The sequence below is a fragment of the Pseudorasbora parva genome, chromosome 23 (assembly GCF_024679245.1).
Source record: "Pseudorasbora parva isolate DD20220531a chromosome 23, ASM2467924v1, whole genome shotgun sequence".
NCBI lineage: Eukaryota > Metazoa > Chordata > Actinopteri > Cypriniformes > Gobionidae > Pseudorasbora > Pseudorasbora parva.
The window spans coordinates 6,348,322-6,364,858 of record NC_090194.1 but is presented as its reverse complement, the minus strand read 5'-3'; the positions used below and the strand labels follow the sequence as shown (position 1 = coordinate 6,364,858).

General features: G+C 40.4%; 1 protein-coding gene across 4 annotated transcripts in view; it reads right to left on the bottom strand.

The window, feature by feature from the left end:
• auts2a (activator of transcription and developmental regulator AUTS2 a) overlaps positions 1 to 16,537 on the bottom strand; it is a 381,444-nt gene that overhangs the window by 21,856 nt on the left and 343,051 nt on the right. For all 4 annotated transcript variants that reach the window (XM_067434082.1, XM_067434083.1, XM_067434084.1 and 1 more), the window contains one exon: positions 12,430 to 12,478. In XM_067434082.1, the coding sequence (XP_067290183.1) occupies positions 12,430 to 12,478 (49 nt within the window). The remainder of the gene's footprint in view (positions 1 to 12,429; positions 12,479 to 16,537) is intronic.

Here is a 16,537-nt window from a genome sequence, read left to right as displayed (position 1 = left end):
CAGCGATTCATGAACTAATGACGCAGCTCGAAACTTAGTATGACAAAGGAACACACCAGTACAGATTATATTCACACACACACACACACACACACACACACACACACACACACACACACACACACACACACACACACACACACACACACACACACACACACACACACACACACACACACACACACACACACACACACACACACACACACACACACACACACACACACACACACGCACACCTACCCATATAGCAGTTCCACCTGCTGCTTGTAAAGGCTGTTTTTTTCTTCCATAAAACTAGTGTCATGTGCTGTGTTTGAATGACACACACAGCTTAATTTGGCTCCAGTGGTGAGTGGTTTAACCCAATGGATTGTACCATAGTGTTTAATAAGGTGGAGAACAGAATGCATGCATGTGTGTGTGTGTATGTGTGCTTTGAAGACAGCTATTGCAGGAGATAGGGAAGGACCTAACACACACTGAAGAACTGACATCAAATGAAAATCTTACTTTGAATGAGGATATTTTATGATCTATTTTATTTTTATTTTTTTTTAAATCTTTTAAAAGACAAAAACAAATTTAGTCAATATTCAATAGTTATTCAATATATTTTGTTGTGGCTACAAAATTACATAATGGTTTGTCTATTTTTATATTAATAAACATATTTATAATAGTCTGCTTCCAAATAAAATTTATTTTTGTATCAATTTCCAATGTATTCTTTATATAAGTAATACATCATGTATTACTTATATAAAGAAATTAAAGTAGTTAATAGTATAATTAAAGCGTTAGTTCACCTAAAAATGAAATTGATGTCATTAACTCCTCACCCTAATGTCGTTCCACACCCGTAAGACCTCCGTTCATCTTCAGAACACAGTTTAAGATATTTTATATTTAGTCCGAGAGCATATGAAAGTGTATGCACACTATACTGTCCATGTCCAGAAAGGGAATAAAAACATCATCAAAGTAGTCCATATGTGACACCAGTTAGTTAATCAGAATCTCTTGAAGCATTGAAAATACATTTTGGTCCAAAAATAACAAAAACTACGACTTTATTCAGCATTGTCTTCTCTTCCATGTTTGTTTTTAATCCTCAAACAAAGATTTGGGGCGGCATGGCTCAGTGGTTCATGTAGGTTGTCTACAAACCAGAAGGTTGGTGGTTCAATCCCCGGTTCCACCTGACCAAGTGTGATCGAGTTGTCCTTGAGCAAGACACCTAACCCCAGCTGCTCCCGACGAGCTGGATGGCGCCTTACATGGCTGACATCGCTGTCGGCGTATGAATGGGTGAATGTGTGGCAAAATGTAAAGCGCTTTGGATAAAAGCGTTATATAAATGCAGTCCATTTACCATTAAAACGGTTATGAATCAGCGTATCGCCAATGTCATGTGATTTCAGCAGTTTGGCAGTTTGACACATGAGTCATCATGAATCAATATGATGATACAACGTTTGAAGTCGTAGTTTTTGTTATTTTTGGACCAAAATGTATTTTCGATGCTTCAAGAGATTCTGATTAACTAACTGATGTCACATATGGACTACTTTGATGATGTTTTTATTCCCTTTCTGGACATGGACAGTATAGTGTGCATTGACTGCATATGCTCTGGGACTAAAATATAAATGATCTTAAACTGTGTCTGAAGATGAACGGAGGTCTTACGGGTGTGGAACGACATTAGGGCGAGTCATTAACGACTTCAATTTCATTTTTGGGTGAACTAACCCTTTAAGTTTTGATAACTTAAAAAATACAGTAATTAATATTGGCCTAAATCAATATGATTATCACTATATCAGGCATATCTACTAACTATTTAAAAGTGTATTTTGTGTGCATATTAATAAGTGAGTGGCTGCAATTGCTACAACATTAACACTTTGACACCAACTGAATTCTGCCTCTTTAGATAACCATTAGTGGTGTGTCCCTCAGGGAACTTCAATCAGTCCTCTCTCTCACTCAGGTTTCACAGCTGAATGTATTTAATCCATTCAAACAGCACAGAAATTGCACTCAGTGCCTCTCTTTCTCTCTGAATGTGTGACACGGGGGACAGAATGCTGCCCTTCACTGAGATCTCTGGAAATATAAGCCCTCCAACAGCCCACCAAAACTGGCACTTACCAGCTCATACAGCCTTGTGTGTGTGTAAAGCCCACTTATTATCCAAGACTCATGTTTCAATAAGTTGGGGATTAGAGACACACATGCTGTTTGTGTGCGTGTATACCTAAGGGGTGTTAGGACTGAGCCACCTGGAAACTCAGCCTTACTAGGGCATAGCCGTAAACCAATACTTAGGCTCAACCTGTTGCCAAATAAATCCAAAATCCAAAGCAGTCTCTCTTGCTTCCCCTTTATTCCCATGTAAGGATATTTTCCTTCCCTTCCTGCTATACTTTAACAAGTTCTTCCTCTAAAAAAAAAAAAAATTCTAACTCAATTGGTCATTCTTGTGTTGATCGAAGGAAACCAGGGCTGAAGAGAGTGACGCAAGGTTGGCGAAGTAGTCTGTGTGTGTTATATATGTCTTCATTTGTTTATTTGAAGTGCTAAGGGAAGCCAAAACAGCCAGCTGTCTCGGGAGTCTCTCAACACACCCTTCAATACCACAGAGGTTGGGAGAGTCGTTGGGCAACCCAGGACCCCCTAAAACCCTGCGAGACCTTGGATCAGGTTACTATTAGAACAAAGCTGGCTTTGTGCAGGACAGCACTCTCAGAGGAGGCAGTTTCTCAGATGGACACATTGACACACACATACTTGTGACGGGCCGAATGTAGAATCACATAACATGTCTGAGGCCAAGGGAAGCAAAGTATCCCGTGTGTGTCTAGTGATTGTGGAGTCTCCAGAGTGTATGTTGGTAGGAACTATCAGAATTCAATGCATTTGTGTGTGTTTTTGTTGTATCTAATCTAAGCAGCAGCCCTCAGCTGGGAGAGTTGTTTGCTTTTCTAGTGTCCCCTAAGCCCAAGCATTGAGGCCCGAACTGAAATGTCTGGTTTAGGATGTCACTGTTTGAATAAAACTTGATGCATAGGATAAAGGCTGCCATTTAAAACCGAAATCAAACAGCGTCTTCTTAGAGCAATGTAATCTGGAACAGATGGTGACAATCCTGTGAATGGGACAGCTCTTCATACAGCTTATGAAACCATGGCCCGAGTGTGGAATCTCCCATAAATGGAACAAATGGTGATAAAATGGAATATTTCACACTTCATTAGTGCTTATTTATATGAAAGCACACATTGGATTTTCCCTTTAGCAAAGAATTCTCCGGAACAACCACAAGCTGGACTGAATTGAGCATGGTCTTTAGGTGGTCTGATTTTGCTCTATTCATTAGGCCTATAGGTAGCACACTTGTAGTTCTCTCTCTCTCCTCTCCGATTGCGAAAAAATTATGACTGCATTCTCGTCTTGATGAGTATTTAGGCAAATACAGTCAGTTTTTGAATGTAAATAGATGAGAAAACGCATGTTGTGTAAGACAATATTGGATATAATATTTAATTGACAGCAGGATTAGGATTTTATTATTCATCAGATGGAAACAAAACATTTCTGTGGCCTAAGTGATTTCAACAATATAGCTCACTGTTGTTATTGTTATAGTTGTGGTGTGGTGACTATTCTTATATAATAAGAATGAATTATTATTATTATTAGTTTATAGTTATTATCCTTGGTGTGAATGGGCCTTAATTATAAAGTTTTCCATTTTGGCACATGAACACTGCCCTGAGGGACAGTCATGGATTGAGTGATTGCTCAGATGGGGACATTTCAATGGACTAAAATTTCAAAGGAGAATTAAGTAGAAGTGATGGAAACAGACAGCTACCAAGGTGAGGAGAGGTGTGCCCAATCCTAGCCTGCAGGGCAAAAGGTGTTTATTTTTTACCCCAGATAGGTATGAGTGAGAGTCAGCAAAAGAAATGCTGAGAGATGGAGGGATGCTTGAGTTAGGAAGCATACATTCTTTAGGGAGCAATTAATTCTCTGCTTTTCCTAGATATAAGCTCATATTCTGCACTCAGTCTGTTCACCAGCTGTGGCTCTCACCCCCTGCTTTCCAACTGAGCGTTTCAGTGTTTAATATTTGAGTGAGGAGCTCTCTTCCCCGAGGGACCACAGGGGTGGCAGAGAGGCAGTTATCCCACCCAGAAGGTGGTCAGTCAAAGTGTCTATCCTTGGCTACCACCATGGGTGTCCACAAGGTATATCTCTCTCTCTAAGCCTGTCACGATAACAAATTTTGCTGGACGATAAATTGGCCAAGAAATGGCGATAAATCATAATGTTGTTGTTCTGAGATCATTTTCATCTCAAATAATGATAATGGCATAATAATGCAGGTACACCTTTTCAAAGATCAATAAACTTTTATTTCTAAAGACTATTTAAAAATGAAAATAGAAAACCTTTTAAATATCCACAATAAATGAACAAAACAAACAAAAACAATAAAAGCAATGGACTCTCAGTCTGTTAACAAAAAAATTTCACTCCAATAAATATCAAAAACAATAAATAAAATGGATGAAAACTGCAATGGATGACTGTGTTTTAGGTGCATATTAGCGATGGAACGTTCACAAAACCCACGGTTCAGTTTCGTATCACGGTTTTAGGGTCACCGTTTTCGGTTCTGTACGATTCTTGTTGTTTTTTTCTTTTAATCGTTAACCCTCCAGAAATTTACTTCAGCATATGATATATAGCTTAATTATCCGCAATTTAGGATACAGTATTATTTTTTTTATATATATATCATGTAAATATGTACAAGGTGAACTTGACTTGACCATCTCTGAGGAAAGCTAGGTGAGATTTTGATACACCAAGAGAAGACATTGATGACATGCTTTTCATTTATTTGGCAAAAAAATGAGAACATGTATTGCTATCTCTGCAGGAACTTATGTGCCTTTTTAGCACACAAAGATTGAACTGAAGAATTAACTTGCATTTATCAAACTGCCAATTTCGTCAACGCAGTGTGCGAGACCCCATTTCGCTTGCCGGTGAGCACTTCATATTTTGTAACTTTGCGTGAGGCTTCGCAAACAAAGAAGTACGTTGGGCGAATCTGGCCGAGCATGACGTCTCATCACGCCGGCACCCAGTCTGTGCGTCGAGTATAAACACCTCCACAAACGGACGAGGTGCATGCGCATTCAGTAAAAGACGAGGAAAACAAACAAGCATGCAAATGGAAATTATCGTGGCCGGAAAAATTATCAAAGCTCTTTTTTTTATCGTGCAATTAATTGATTTATTGACTATTGCGACAGGCCTATCTCTCTCACTCTCTTTTTATAGGTCACAGTTCTTGACCAGCTTGATCCTACTTCAGGCTGGTGCTCATCTATAGAAAAACATCATTTAGCAGCTATGCTGAAAAACTACTTTACCTCCTAGACTTCATACAGATACAACAGCTCATCTTTCAGTTTTAATGGCACACAGTTCTGTCTATATGATTTCAAATACAGAGACTTCAGCACAAAACGTAAACCACTAACTGGTATTTAGAGACTTAGGATAAACATAGGCCTTGTGCTCACAATAACAAATTCTTAAATCTGCAAATCTAAGTGAACCCACAGGCAATTAAACCATCTCTTCAAGCAGCTGGATCTTAGAAAACACTAATGGTTTCCCAACATTTACGGTTATGTTAAGCAAAGTCTTAGTCTGACAACATAAGGTGTAGATCTATTACTGCATTGGTTAAACACATGGGCCGGCATTTTAATAAATATTCCAGTGGCGTATTGAGATAGATATTGATTGGATTACATTTATTTACACATTCACAGCCAGGCAAGAAGAGCCTCAAGCACACACAAACCTACATCTGCAAATGTACAAAGCCTCAAATTTTTTTTAGGGGTGCTGGAGTGAACTGAACATAAAGTTAAGCATTAGCTGATACAGGATCAGTTCCTCCAACAATTCAGTCAGCCCAAATGGGGCCAGATAAGTACAAAAAGGACAACAAAAACCGAAACCTTAACCTAACTGACCTGAGACCTTGAAGGCAGGGGCGTGAAAGTTTAACATAATCAGTAGAACGTTTGTACTCTCTTCATAAGAGCACTGACTGTCCAGAGGCCTAATTACTATGTCTTTGAGGTTTAGTTAAAATATACTAAAGCACACATACAAAAACACACCTCTACGAGAGCTACCCTAACTAATCGCTCTGTTACTGTTATCACAGAGAAAACAAACGGCTGTATGCATAATTGGACAAAACGACTGAACAGACCTGGGAAAAGATGAAAAAGTGGGAGCTGGAGGGAAAGAAAGAGAGGGGAGAGAAAATAAAATAAATGTTCATCTTGTCCAAACAGAGGTAATGGGAGCTACGAGGTGATGTCATCACAGGTGTAAGGCAGGGTTACAACCGCATGGAGCCTTTTCACTTTTTTTTTTAAAGTATCTGTCACTCATTCATGTCAGTCAACCACCTTCTATCAAGTACAATGCAGGTGGAAACACCACCAGATATTTTAGATTTAAGATAAACTTTTCAGATTAAAACACAGTCCAAGTCGAATTGCCAATGCGTTGTGAAATTAGTTTTATTTTTGTTTTATTTGAAATATTTAGTTTTGTAACACCACTTATGTACAGACAAAAGTCTTTACTGTCACTTTTAATCAAGTTAATGCATTCTTGCTGAATAGAAGTATTAATTTCTATTTCACTTTTTAAAATCTCATTTTACTGACCAAAAATAGTACAGTAGTAAATAAGTAAGTGACCTCAGAGTGGCTTTGTACAAACACACTGTAATTAAAGTGTCAGCACTGCAACACTAAGATCTTTTTGACTCAAGTAAATTCGATGAGAATGAAAATTAAAGAGTCTCTTTGTATGCACTCTAACATAGTTGAGCTCATCATGGCATCTGAACTAGACAAAGCATCTAGACTTAATCTCCCACACTCAGAGTTTACCTTTGGGCTTACATATATTACAAACCTGTGACACTTTGAATGATTAAACAAAACATAGCTCAGTTCTTCTCTGATGACAATGTAAAATAAGAAATCCAAAAGTGTTGATATGTGCCCCTAAGTTGTAGGCGCTGCTTGTATCTCTGGAGTGCAGCCCATTTAAATGTGTGCACGTAACTTTCATTTAGCGTGATGGCTTCCAGACTCCCTGCGTTTAGTGTGACATGTCGGATATAGTAACGTTTACACAATGCCTCGTCTCCTGGCCTCTCTTTCTTCCTCTCACTGCATCTTCCTCCAGTCACCAAGATAGATGAATTTACTTTAGTCCTTCAACCTCTGGGGTTTGGGAACAACCTCAGAATGACCTCTTTGAGAGCGAGGGACAAATTGAGAGAGTGTAGGAGTGTGGTCATGGCTGTGTTATGACTACAGGCGGGACAGACTGAGATGATGGATAGCATTAAATGAGTGTCTGACTTCCAATTCATCACCAGTTCTATGGCATCTCCACCTCTCCTCCCAGTACCGCTAGTGTGAGGCTCTGCTTAAAAGCTGTGTTTTAAAACACACTTGTTCCCCATGGCAGGAAAACCACTTATAGCAAGCCTACTGGAAAAACAATATTCAAATGGTCATACAACAATGCTTACTCATACATTAAGATATCCACACACGCATCACTGGCCAGGCTGTGAGAGTGGGTGGTGCTATTGTTTGCTGGCCTTGGGCAGTAAATCAGGATGATGCTTATGGTGTGTTAACCTCTGTGTGTTTGTGTGTCAGGGGATGAGACATCACTGCAGACTATAAATGCAGTGTGCTGTGAATTACAGCCCATCTCTCATCAAACACACTTTCACAAAGCCATAAATTACAGTTGGTCTCTATACAAACTATAAAGACATGTCCATAGAGATATGATGGCTTGAGCTGCAGATAAACAGCAAGTCGAGCTGACTGAGAAGTTGAACAAATAAGCAGTTACCTCGCCAAAAACAGATGTTCTTCACTGATCTTCACTGGAAAAATAAAGAAAACAGGAAGCTTTGACTTCATCAAAAATTCATTCCAATTGGTTAATCAACAGAACAAGACAACACAAATAGACAACCTGAGAGATTACATACATTATTAACTAAAGATGAGATGTTTAAGCAGCGTTTACGTCGCAAAATAAACATGAGCTAGCATCATCAAATAAAAAAAATCATGTCTCCATTTGAAGATTTTCTAGTGACTGATCACAGCTAAATTTTTTAGTTGGCCAAAATGAATTTCTGTGAATTGATGCCATTAAATTAACAGAAATTCAATTTGGTCAACTGAAAATATTAGATGAGCAGTCAGTAGAACATTTTCAATTGGAGACCTGATTTTTTTTAACAGTGTAGTTTACAGCATTATTTAAGAGATTTGTTTCCTTGAGAAAATGTGCCATGTATTATACCTGCTATACATCCAAAATAATCTAATTTAATCTGTATCGAATTGCAAGCTTGTGAATCTGATCTAATTGTGAGTCAACACCCAGCCCTGTCGTAAACACAAACACAGGTTTGCAGCACAAATGGTTTTACAGTTTATTGCACTTTGTAACTCCAGTTATTTACCTACAGCATTATGAATCTGAAGTCTCACACATTCACAGAAATAGCTTGCTTTATGAAATTCAAAAAACTGCCTTTTATGCCAGTGTCAAGCACATGGAAAGTGGTATGCAAACATTCATACTACCGCACATACACTCCTGAAGCTTCAGACATTTGTGAGACTACAGCACTCAGCAAGTGCGCCGATATCTCAAAAGCTCTCCACATCCATCCATCCATCTCTTAACAACTCTCATCGGCGTCAAACTTCATTTTGCTGCCTCTTCTTTCCTTCTCTTCATCCTCTATTCCCCTCTTTTTCAATCTCTCGACAATGTCATATTCGGAGAAATTACACCTTCCACACAGGGCCTCACCAGAGTCCTGCTCTTCAGATGAGCGCTCAGCTGCCTGCCTGCTTGCATGGAGCCTGTCTTATACAGTGCTCATTCACGTATTACTGATAACTGGCAATGTTCTGTTATTTTTATGTACAAACAACCAAACTACATTCTAAACATATATAAATATTACATTGTGCATTAGACGTGCACCACAAAAGACAGTGTAGATTTTACTCATTATTATAAAACAGCACTCACAAAATGGCTGGGAATTACTGGGTAATACTGGGAATTATTGCCAAACAAAAAAAAAAACAATCTGTTTGGCAGTCTGGGCCTTTGTTGTAGTGTTTCTAAGTGGGACACTGACAGCATATTGAAAAAGAAAAAGAAAGAGCATGAGAGGGGTCTATAGAGCTCTGTCTTATCATCCAAGTCCAAATGTGGTCAATACAATGAGTCAGACTCAATTTATACTCTGCAACATTCATGATATCAGACATTTACAGTGTAAAATTAATTACTTCATAATAGGGCTGTCAATTTACATACATTACCATAATTGATTGTTGTTTACATTAATGATCAATCGATTAATCATGAAGTGGGGGGCGCTACTAATTTATCACGGGATTTAACCATTTGCTTAACCAACACAATTACAATCAATATTCCCTCGCAGAACAAAAGCTTTTTGTACCGGACAGACCTTTATACGCACCTTTCTGGAGAAAACTCCAAGATAAAGTCAAGATAACCAAAGTCAGCCAATCTTAAGTTCATAACAGCGCCAAAACTGGAAGCCAACAGAAGCAATGCGTTTTTTGTTGTTGTTGTCATTTTCTTAAAGATCCTGACTTATCTGTTTAAATATGGACTTGATGAAAAGTATGTTTTTACACCGTTTATTCCCACTTAGGGACAAAATAGGTGCGAAAGACAATTAACAATCAAATGGAGTACTATGGAGTCTCAGAATCAGGAATGTAGTAGTTAACTGGTCACAATTCACTGGAAGGACCTTCACATGGCTGTTCTCACTCTAACTTGATCCGAAACCGAGCAAAAATGCTTCTAAGAAACGCAAGACGAGGGCGATGAATACACTAATTGAGGCAGGCTGGTTGGCAGCCACCTGCAGGCTATGTGAGAGAGACAGTAATTAAGTCGAACATTTAATGATTCTGCTTAATAGGAGTGAGAGATGGAGCAATGAGGAGAGAAAAAAAGAAAACAAGCAACAATTACACAAAACATCGGGAGGGAGAGAAGAAGAGGAGAAAATAGGAGAGCAGAGAAGAGGGTCTAATTTGCCAAAAGAACATGTTAAGTGGGAATCTATGTAAACAGACTCACTGAGCAAACAGGTTGACACTCACAAGAAACTTCCTGTTTGTTACACAAACAGAAAATTAGGTAGAATAAGATCAACTCTTGTCAGGGCCATGACCTAGCAGCTAGCATGTGTCAAGTAAGAAGCTTGAATCAAACTAATGATCTTCCCAACCCCTCTCCAGTGCTCAAAATGGCCTAGAGAACGATAAATGATCTACGATCAGTTTTGCTGTGCTCTTGTGGTCTTTGCTCAGAGGTGACGTTCCATCTCATCTAGCTGTTGAACGCGAGGCATTTTATGAGCGTCAAACACCTGAGTGTGAAAAACACAACACAGGCCTCTTGTCCTAGGCTCCAGGCAAATATTGACACCTTTTCTGTTGCCTGTCTCTCTGCTCTTCGGTTCTGCATTCTCTTTCTTCTTTTGTTTATAAGGGTGACGAGTCTGAGCGACGGGCAATCCTCTGTAACAGAGAGCGGCGTGACGTGTACACTCACCGTCTTTATCTTCCTAAAGCTCTCCAATGAAAATACCACAGTTCATTTGCACCTGTGCTTTGGAGGACGATCCTCTTTTCTCCATCCCTTGTGCCAATGAAAAAATTAGCATATGGCAAGGCGAGAAGGGGACAAGGGGATGTGAAGGAGAGAGGGAAAAGAGAGAGAAAAGACACATTTAAATGGAAATAGAGTCTGGAGGGAGACGAAGTGGCCTGGCAGTCAGTGAGAAGATAAAGCATATTTGTGTACTGTTTCCCAAGCGCCAGCATTCAGAAGCAGAGGAGGCGGGCATGTGTTAGTTTAAGGAGCATAAAGGGAGTTTTAATCCTTTCAGAAGGGGTCGTAATGGCCGCGGAGAGGCGTCTCCAGGAGGAAAAGGCTTTCCGAAAAAGGGTCGCCATTCAGCACCCCTCATTTGTGAACCACACAAATCAAACCTCTAAAGGCCTTCAAAGAGCAGAATGTGGGAAATGTGTTTGGGGTCCCGAGGGAGTGAAGCAAGGGGGAAAAGGAGGAAAAAGGCTTGTCGGCATCAATCAGTCGCTCTCTCTCACGTTCTCCCTGGGGTCAGATCTCTTTCCAGCCTCCGTCGCCCCCTCCCCACCCCACCCATCATGCTCTCCATCCTGGTAACGCACCATTACAGAGGAATGTGGATTCACAAGGCTGGGCTCCATTATGTTGGTCTGCCCGGGGTTTGTAAAATGGGGGAGCTCAAATTCCAAAGGCTTTAAGAGCAAATTAGCAGTGTGCTGATGGGCTCCTGCTGTCTAAAGACACAGAGGTTTTAAAAGCAACTCAACTGACTCCACTCTCAATGCCTAGTATCCTTGACTCGTTCTTACCACAGTCTCAACACGAGCAAACTTCCTACGCACATGGCGGGACGTTTACATGCACACAAAGAACAGACGGTGCGCACATTGCAGCTCCTCACTGTATAAATACAAAGCGTGCTTTTAAAATAGACACGGCAAACAATATCAACCACGCGGAGTATCAAACCAGCAGGGTAGAATTGCTTCTTCTACTACCGTCTGTGCCGCAGATCCAGCACCTTTATTTAGCATTTCACAACTAATCAATTTCCATAACAGAAGCCAGACGCCGCTGCACATGGGACCCAGTGTGTGGCGTTTACACATGCTGCGCGCCTGAAATGGATTTTCTCATTCATCACTCAGCAGCACATTGGGATCTGTTTAACAGAGTGGCTCAGATGGATTTCTCCCAGCCCATACGCTGTGAGAAAGCACGGATATAACACACTGTGTCTGTCAATGGAATCGCAGTCAGCTTCAAGGAAACGCGTTATTTCCCATGCCACCCGGGAAAACAAAACACATTAAACATAATCTGAATGTGATATTGGTAAATAAGGTTGTCTAGAATAAGGTGACAGATTCTAGTTTGTCTAAAGGCATTGCATGCTGATTCAGGTACCCATATAGTACCTACATTATAAAACAGTATATGTCATAAAGCCTGGATTATTATCCACACATATTACAGAATTACAACAATCATTAAAAGTATGCGGCTCAATTGCACAGGTATAATCTGTCAACAGCCTTTTCACTATTACATAACTGTGATTTACACAAACAATAACAAGCATATAGATGAAATAAAGAAAGACCACCATACCTTTAACTGCAGCTGTGCTGAAGAGTTTCTCTGAGCTGGCATCTGAGCCCTGAGAGAGAGCGACAAAGAGAGAGTCAGTACATCTGCTTCAGAACTAAGCAGGTGGGCTTCATCATCAAAGGTAGCGCTGCACTAATGAGCGCAGAAATTCAGACAATTCTCAAATCGGCCACTGGATGGCACTGTGGCTCCATGCGCAAAACGACGCGCTGCGCTGGAAACGGGTTGAACGCATTAACATCGCTATGTTATTTTGCAAACATCCAGCGTTGCAATTTACACAGCATTTAGGTAATGAACGCCTATTTAAGTGACAATGTGGTGTCAAAGGGGCAACGGCTAATTAAATTGGCAAAACAGCAACAAAGATAGAACCATTGCAGTCCATCCATTAGCATCTGACCTGGCTCTCCACTCAGTCATTCGAGAGGAAAATAACACAACGAGCTATGTGCACTTTTTTAACATTTTTGCAAATATTGACCAACACAATAGCAAACAGAAAATATTTTGCGGTAGAAGTTAACTTGTTAAGGTACATCTTGTGCGTCTTTCATTGGATACACAAAAATGTATCCATCTCATTTGAAGGCAATTATTCTGACAGGTTTAGCAACACTATATCCATTTCCACCTCGAGGGAAAAACAATACTGACAAGGTACGACAACCCTCTCAAATATTTGCACATTTTAAGCACATTTAAAATTAGTGTTGCACATCAAATTGAGGCCATTTAAAGATATCAATAATTAAATCATTATAATAACAACAAAATAATAACGTTATATCTGTTAATTAACACATGACATCCACATAACGATGCGTTCGCGTGACCGCTTTATTCAAACCACAACCGAGAAACATCTGGCAACATTCACTGCAGAGATTTCAACTACAATTATCCACAACCGACGCGCTGCGAATCCTCCAGCCATCGAGTAATCCACTGAAACTGCTCTAAAATTCCCATAAAACGTTGGACTACATTGTAGTAATCGAAATATGAACTAAAATATATTGTTTTGAGGGATATGAAGGTGCGCTGTACCTTTTGATGTGCCGAGGTTGTCACGGAGGAAAATAACAAGTCAAGAAATCACTTTTAGTAGGTTTAGTAAATACGCCGTTTCACATTCTGCTTGTCAAACCATGTAATCCATAAACAGGCGGCGAATTCCTCTCGCTCCCTTTGAGAGAATGACAGCCATGCAAAATAAGAAGCCTTTTCCCAGGGAAGAAGAAGAAGAAAAACATCCAGAGCTCAAAGCGAGAGAGGCTCCCGGACAAAGGCAGCCATGTGTCTGGTACCCAAGAGCGCATAGAAGTGGAGAAATCCTTCAGTTCGCGCGAATTGGCCGTTTGAAATCCTCGCCAACCGTCGTTTAACGGAAGCTGCCGCTTATGCGCTTTTGTGTCAGGGGCGCGCTCAGTGACAAACCATCCGCGCGCGTCTCTCCCGTGCGCTCGCGCAGAGCTAAAACATCCAAACAAAGCGCACAGTATTTTCCTCCTATAGGCAGATTGGGTGGAGTAAAATCGCACTAAAAACCCCCGATCGCCGCTTCCTTTCCTCGAAATCGTCGCTGGTTTCAGGCTCGTGTCCTGTCGCTGGCTCCTGTTCTTCGCGCAAGTGCTGCCTGTATCCACACAAACTCTCCCATTCACCCACAGCGCGACCGGGTCCTCCCACTTCCTGATTCTAACCTGACTTCATTCAGCTCCTACCCCCTGCCCTGCTTCTTTCTGCCTCACACACACACGGAGCGTGCTTCCTCCGCTCAGCTTCACCGGACAGACGATGCGTGAGTGAGTGCGTGCGCGCGGGCGTGTGTGTGTGTGTGTGTGTGTGTGTGTGTGTGTGTACGGTGCTCAATGAGAGCTACTGACAGCGGAGTCCTAAAAGAGTGCAAACAGGAGACGGAGCGACCAGAAGGGAAAGGGAGAGAGAGAGAGCAGGAGGAGGAGGGAACTGGTATAGAATGATATTCTTTCACTCTCTCTGGCCGGAGTGAGATGATGTCAGCTGCTAATGAATTTCCCAGTAGGGTGCAGCTACTGTGAAGGGGAGGGATACAGAGACTCTCTTCATGAGCAGCACACACCTCTCTGGTTCCCTCAGCCACAGCCTTCCTTCATTGGGGTTAAAATCACCCAGGCTGACCTAGAACAGCACAATTTTGCCCTGCTGAATAATTAGCAGGGGGCAAAGATTTGCACATTTACAGCTATAGTAAGCTATACTATACAAGTATAGTATTTATAACGATGCAGCACAGTCACATTTGCTGCAATGTCCCTGGAAAAATGTCCATTGTCCACTAATGTAGCGATGCACACACACACACACACACACACACACACACACACACACACACACACACACACACACACACACACACACACACACACACACACACACACACACACACACACACACAACTCCCACTTTTTATAACCAAGCAGCATTGGTTGTCATCGTGGCAAATTTGCGTAAAAATTCTAGATAACATGGATTATTGTTTAAATGACGGGATTTCGCCCTCAGATTTTGCCAAGCAACAGCACCTTTAGAAAATAACAAGATGGCAAGCTGCACTGCGTGATGCGATGATGCCTGGGACTAACGTGGGGGGATATTTAACACCGGGAAAAATAATTAAAGTCTAAACTGATCAACCAGTCTGTGGCAATTATACGCTAAGACTCGGTCCTAATTGTGTTTCCAAACCGTGGTGTAATATTAACTTTATTCCCCCAGGGTTTGAGGAAAAGCTTGAAGATCTAATTCCGCTAACCTCAGTCCACGGCCACTCAAACCCAAACAATCCAGCAATCTTCAGATCAAGCCGGACATTCCTGGAAAATCTCCTTAATCTGACTGATTTGGGGTCCCGTGGCTTAGCAAACCAGTATTAACCCTCTGTACTGCGGGTCAATGGATTAACAAGGGACTCGCATTGCAGTGACCTCTGACCTTGACTGCCCCCAACAGAGTAAGAGAATGAGTTAGCTTATTGCTGGATGTTTATCTTTCCTTCTCTATATCTCTCACCCCTTCTCCTGAGCCGGGGGGAAAGAGCTGCACGCTCCATCAATATAAGACCACACTCAACCTCCACCATCTGCCTCAACCAAACAACAGACATGAGTTTATTTTTCTGTGTGAATTAAGTTTAACACGTGTAATCTATTGTGACACGAATATTACAAGAATTGTCTTACATTGTTTGCATATATTAAAACAAATATTCTTTATAATAAACATATGCATTATAATTTATCATAATAATAATAATAAATATGTATCATAATTATTTGTATTTATTGCAAAATAAAACAAACACGATATGAATATTTTAAATTACTATAAAAAAAATAGCATCTCAAAACTGCAAAATAAAGTACAATAAAAACTAAACTATTATTTTGTTTTATTATTAAAACTGAACTTAGAATAACATGAACTGTAAACAAATAAATGTAAATTATTTAAAAAAATAAATATTACGATTTTAAAAAAAAGTTTTTGTCCTCCAAGTCACATGTATTATAGCTTCATATAGATGAATTGACAGTAACAAAGAAATTAAATGCAGTAAGGGATCCCTCAGAGAACAGTTGATCCCACTCAAAGGGAGAGGAGGCTTTTAAAATACTTCCCCTCACACATTTTTGCCCTCTGCTAATTTCTGTGTCACAACAAGCCTGAGGTAATCTAGGTTTGACCAATACAGAGGCAGCTGTAGCTCATTAGGTCTGTTTCAGACTCTAAATGAGCTCAGTGCAGTCTGCGGAGGACAGGTTTAATGCTGCTTAGGGGTCCCATGCTCCCAGTCCCAGGGTCAGGTGGTCAGCAGGGCCCCTATTGAACACCCCTTGAGAATTTCAAGGAAACATCATTGGTAATTAACCATACAAAGTACAGTTATGGACCCGTATTCAAGCGATGAGTTCTACAGACACGTTTAAAGGATTAGTTCACTTCAAAATGAAGTTTACTGGAATGCCCCCATCTCATCCAATATGTTCATGTCTTTCTTTCATTAGTTGAAAAGAAATTAATAATAATTATGATGATAATTCTCCATATAATGTGTTTCAATTCA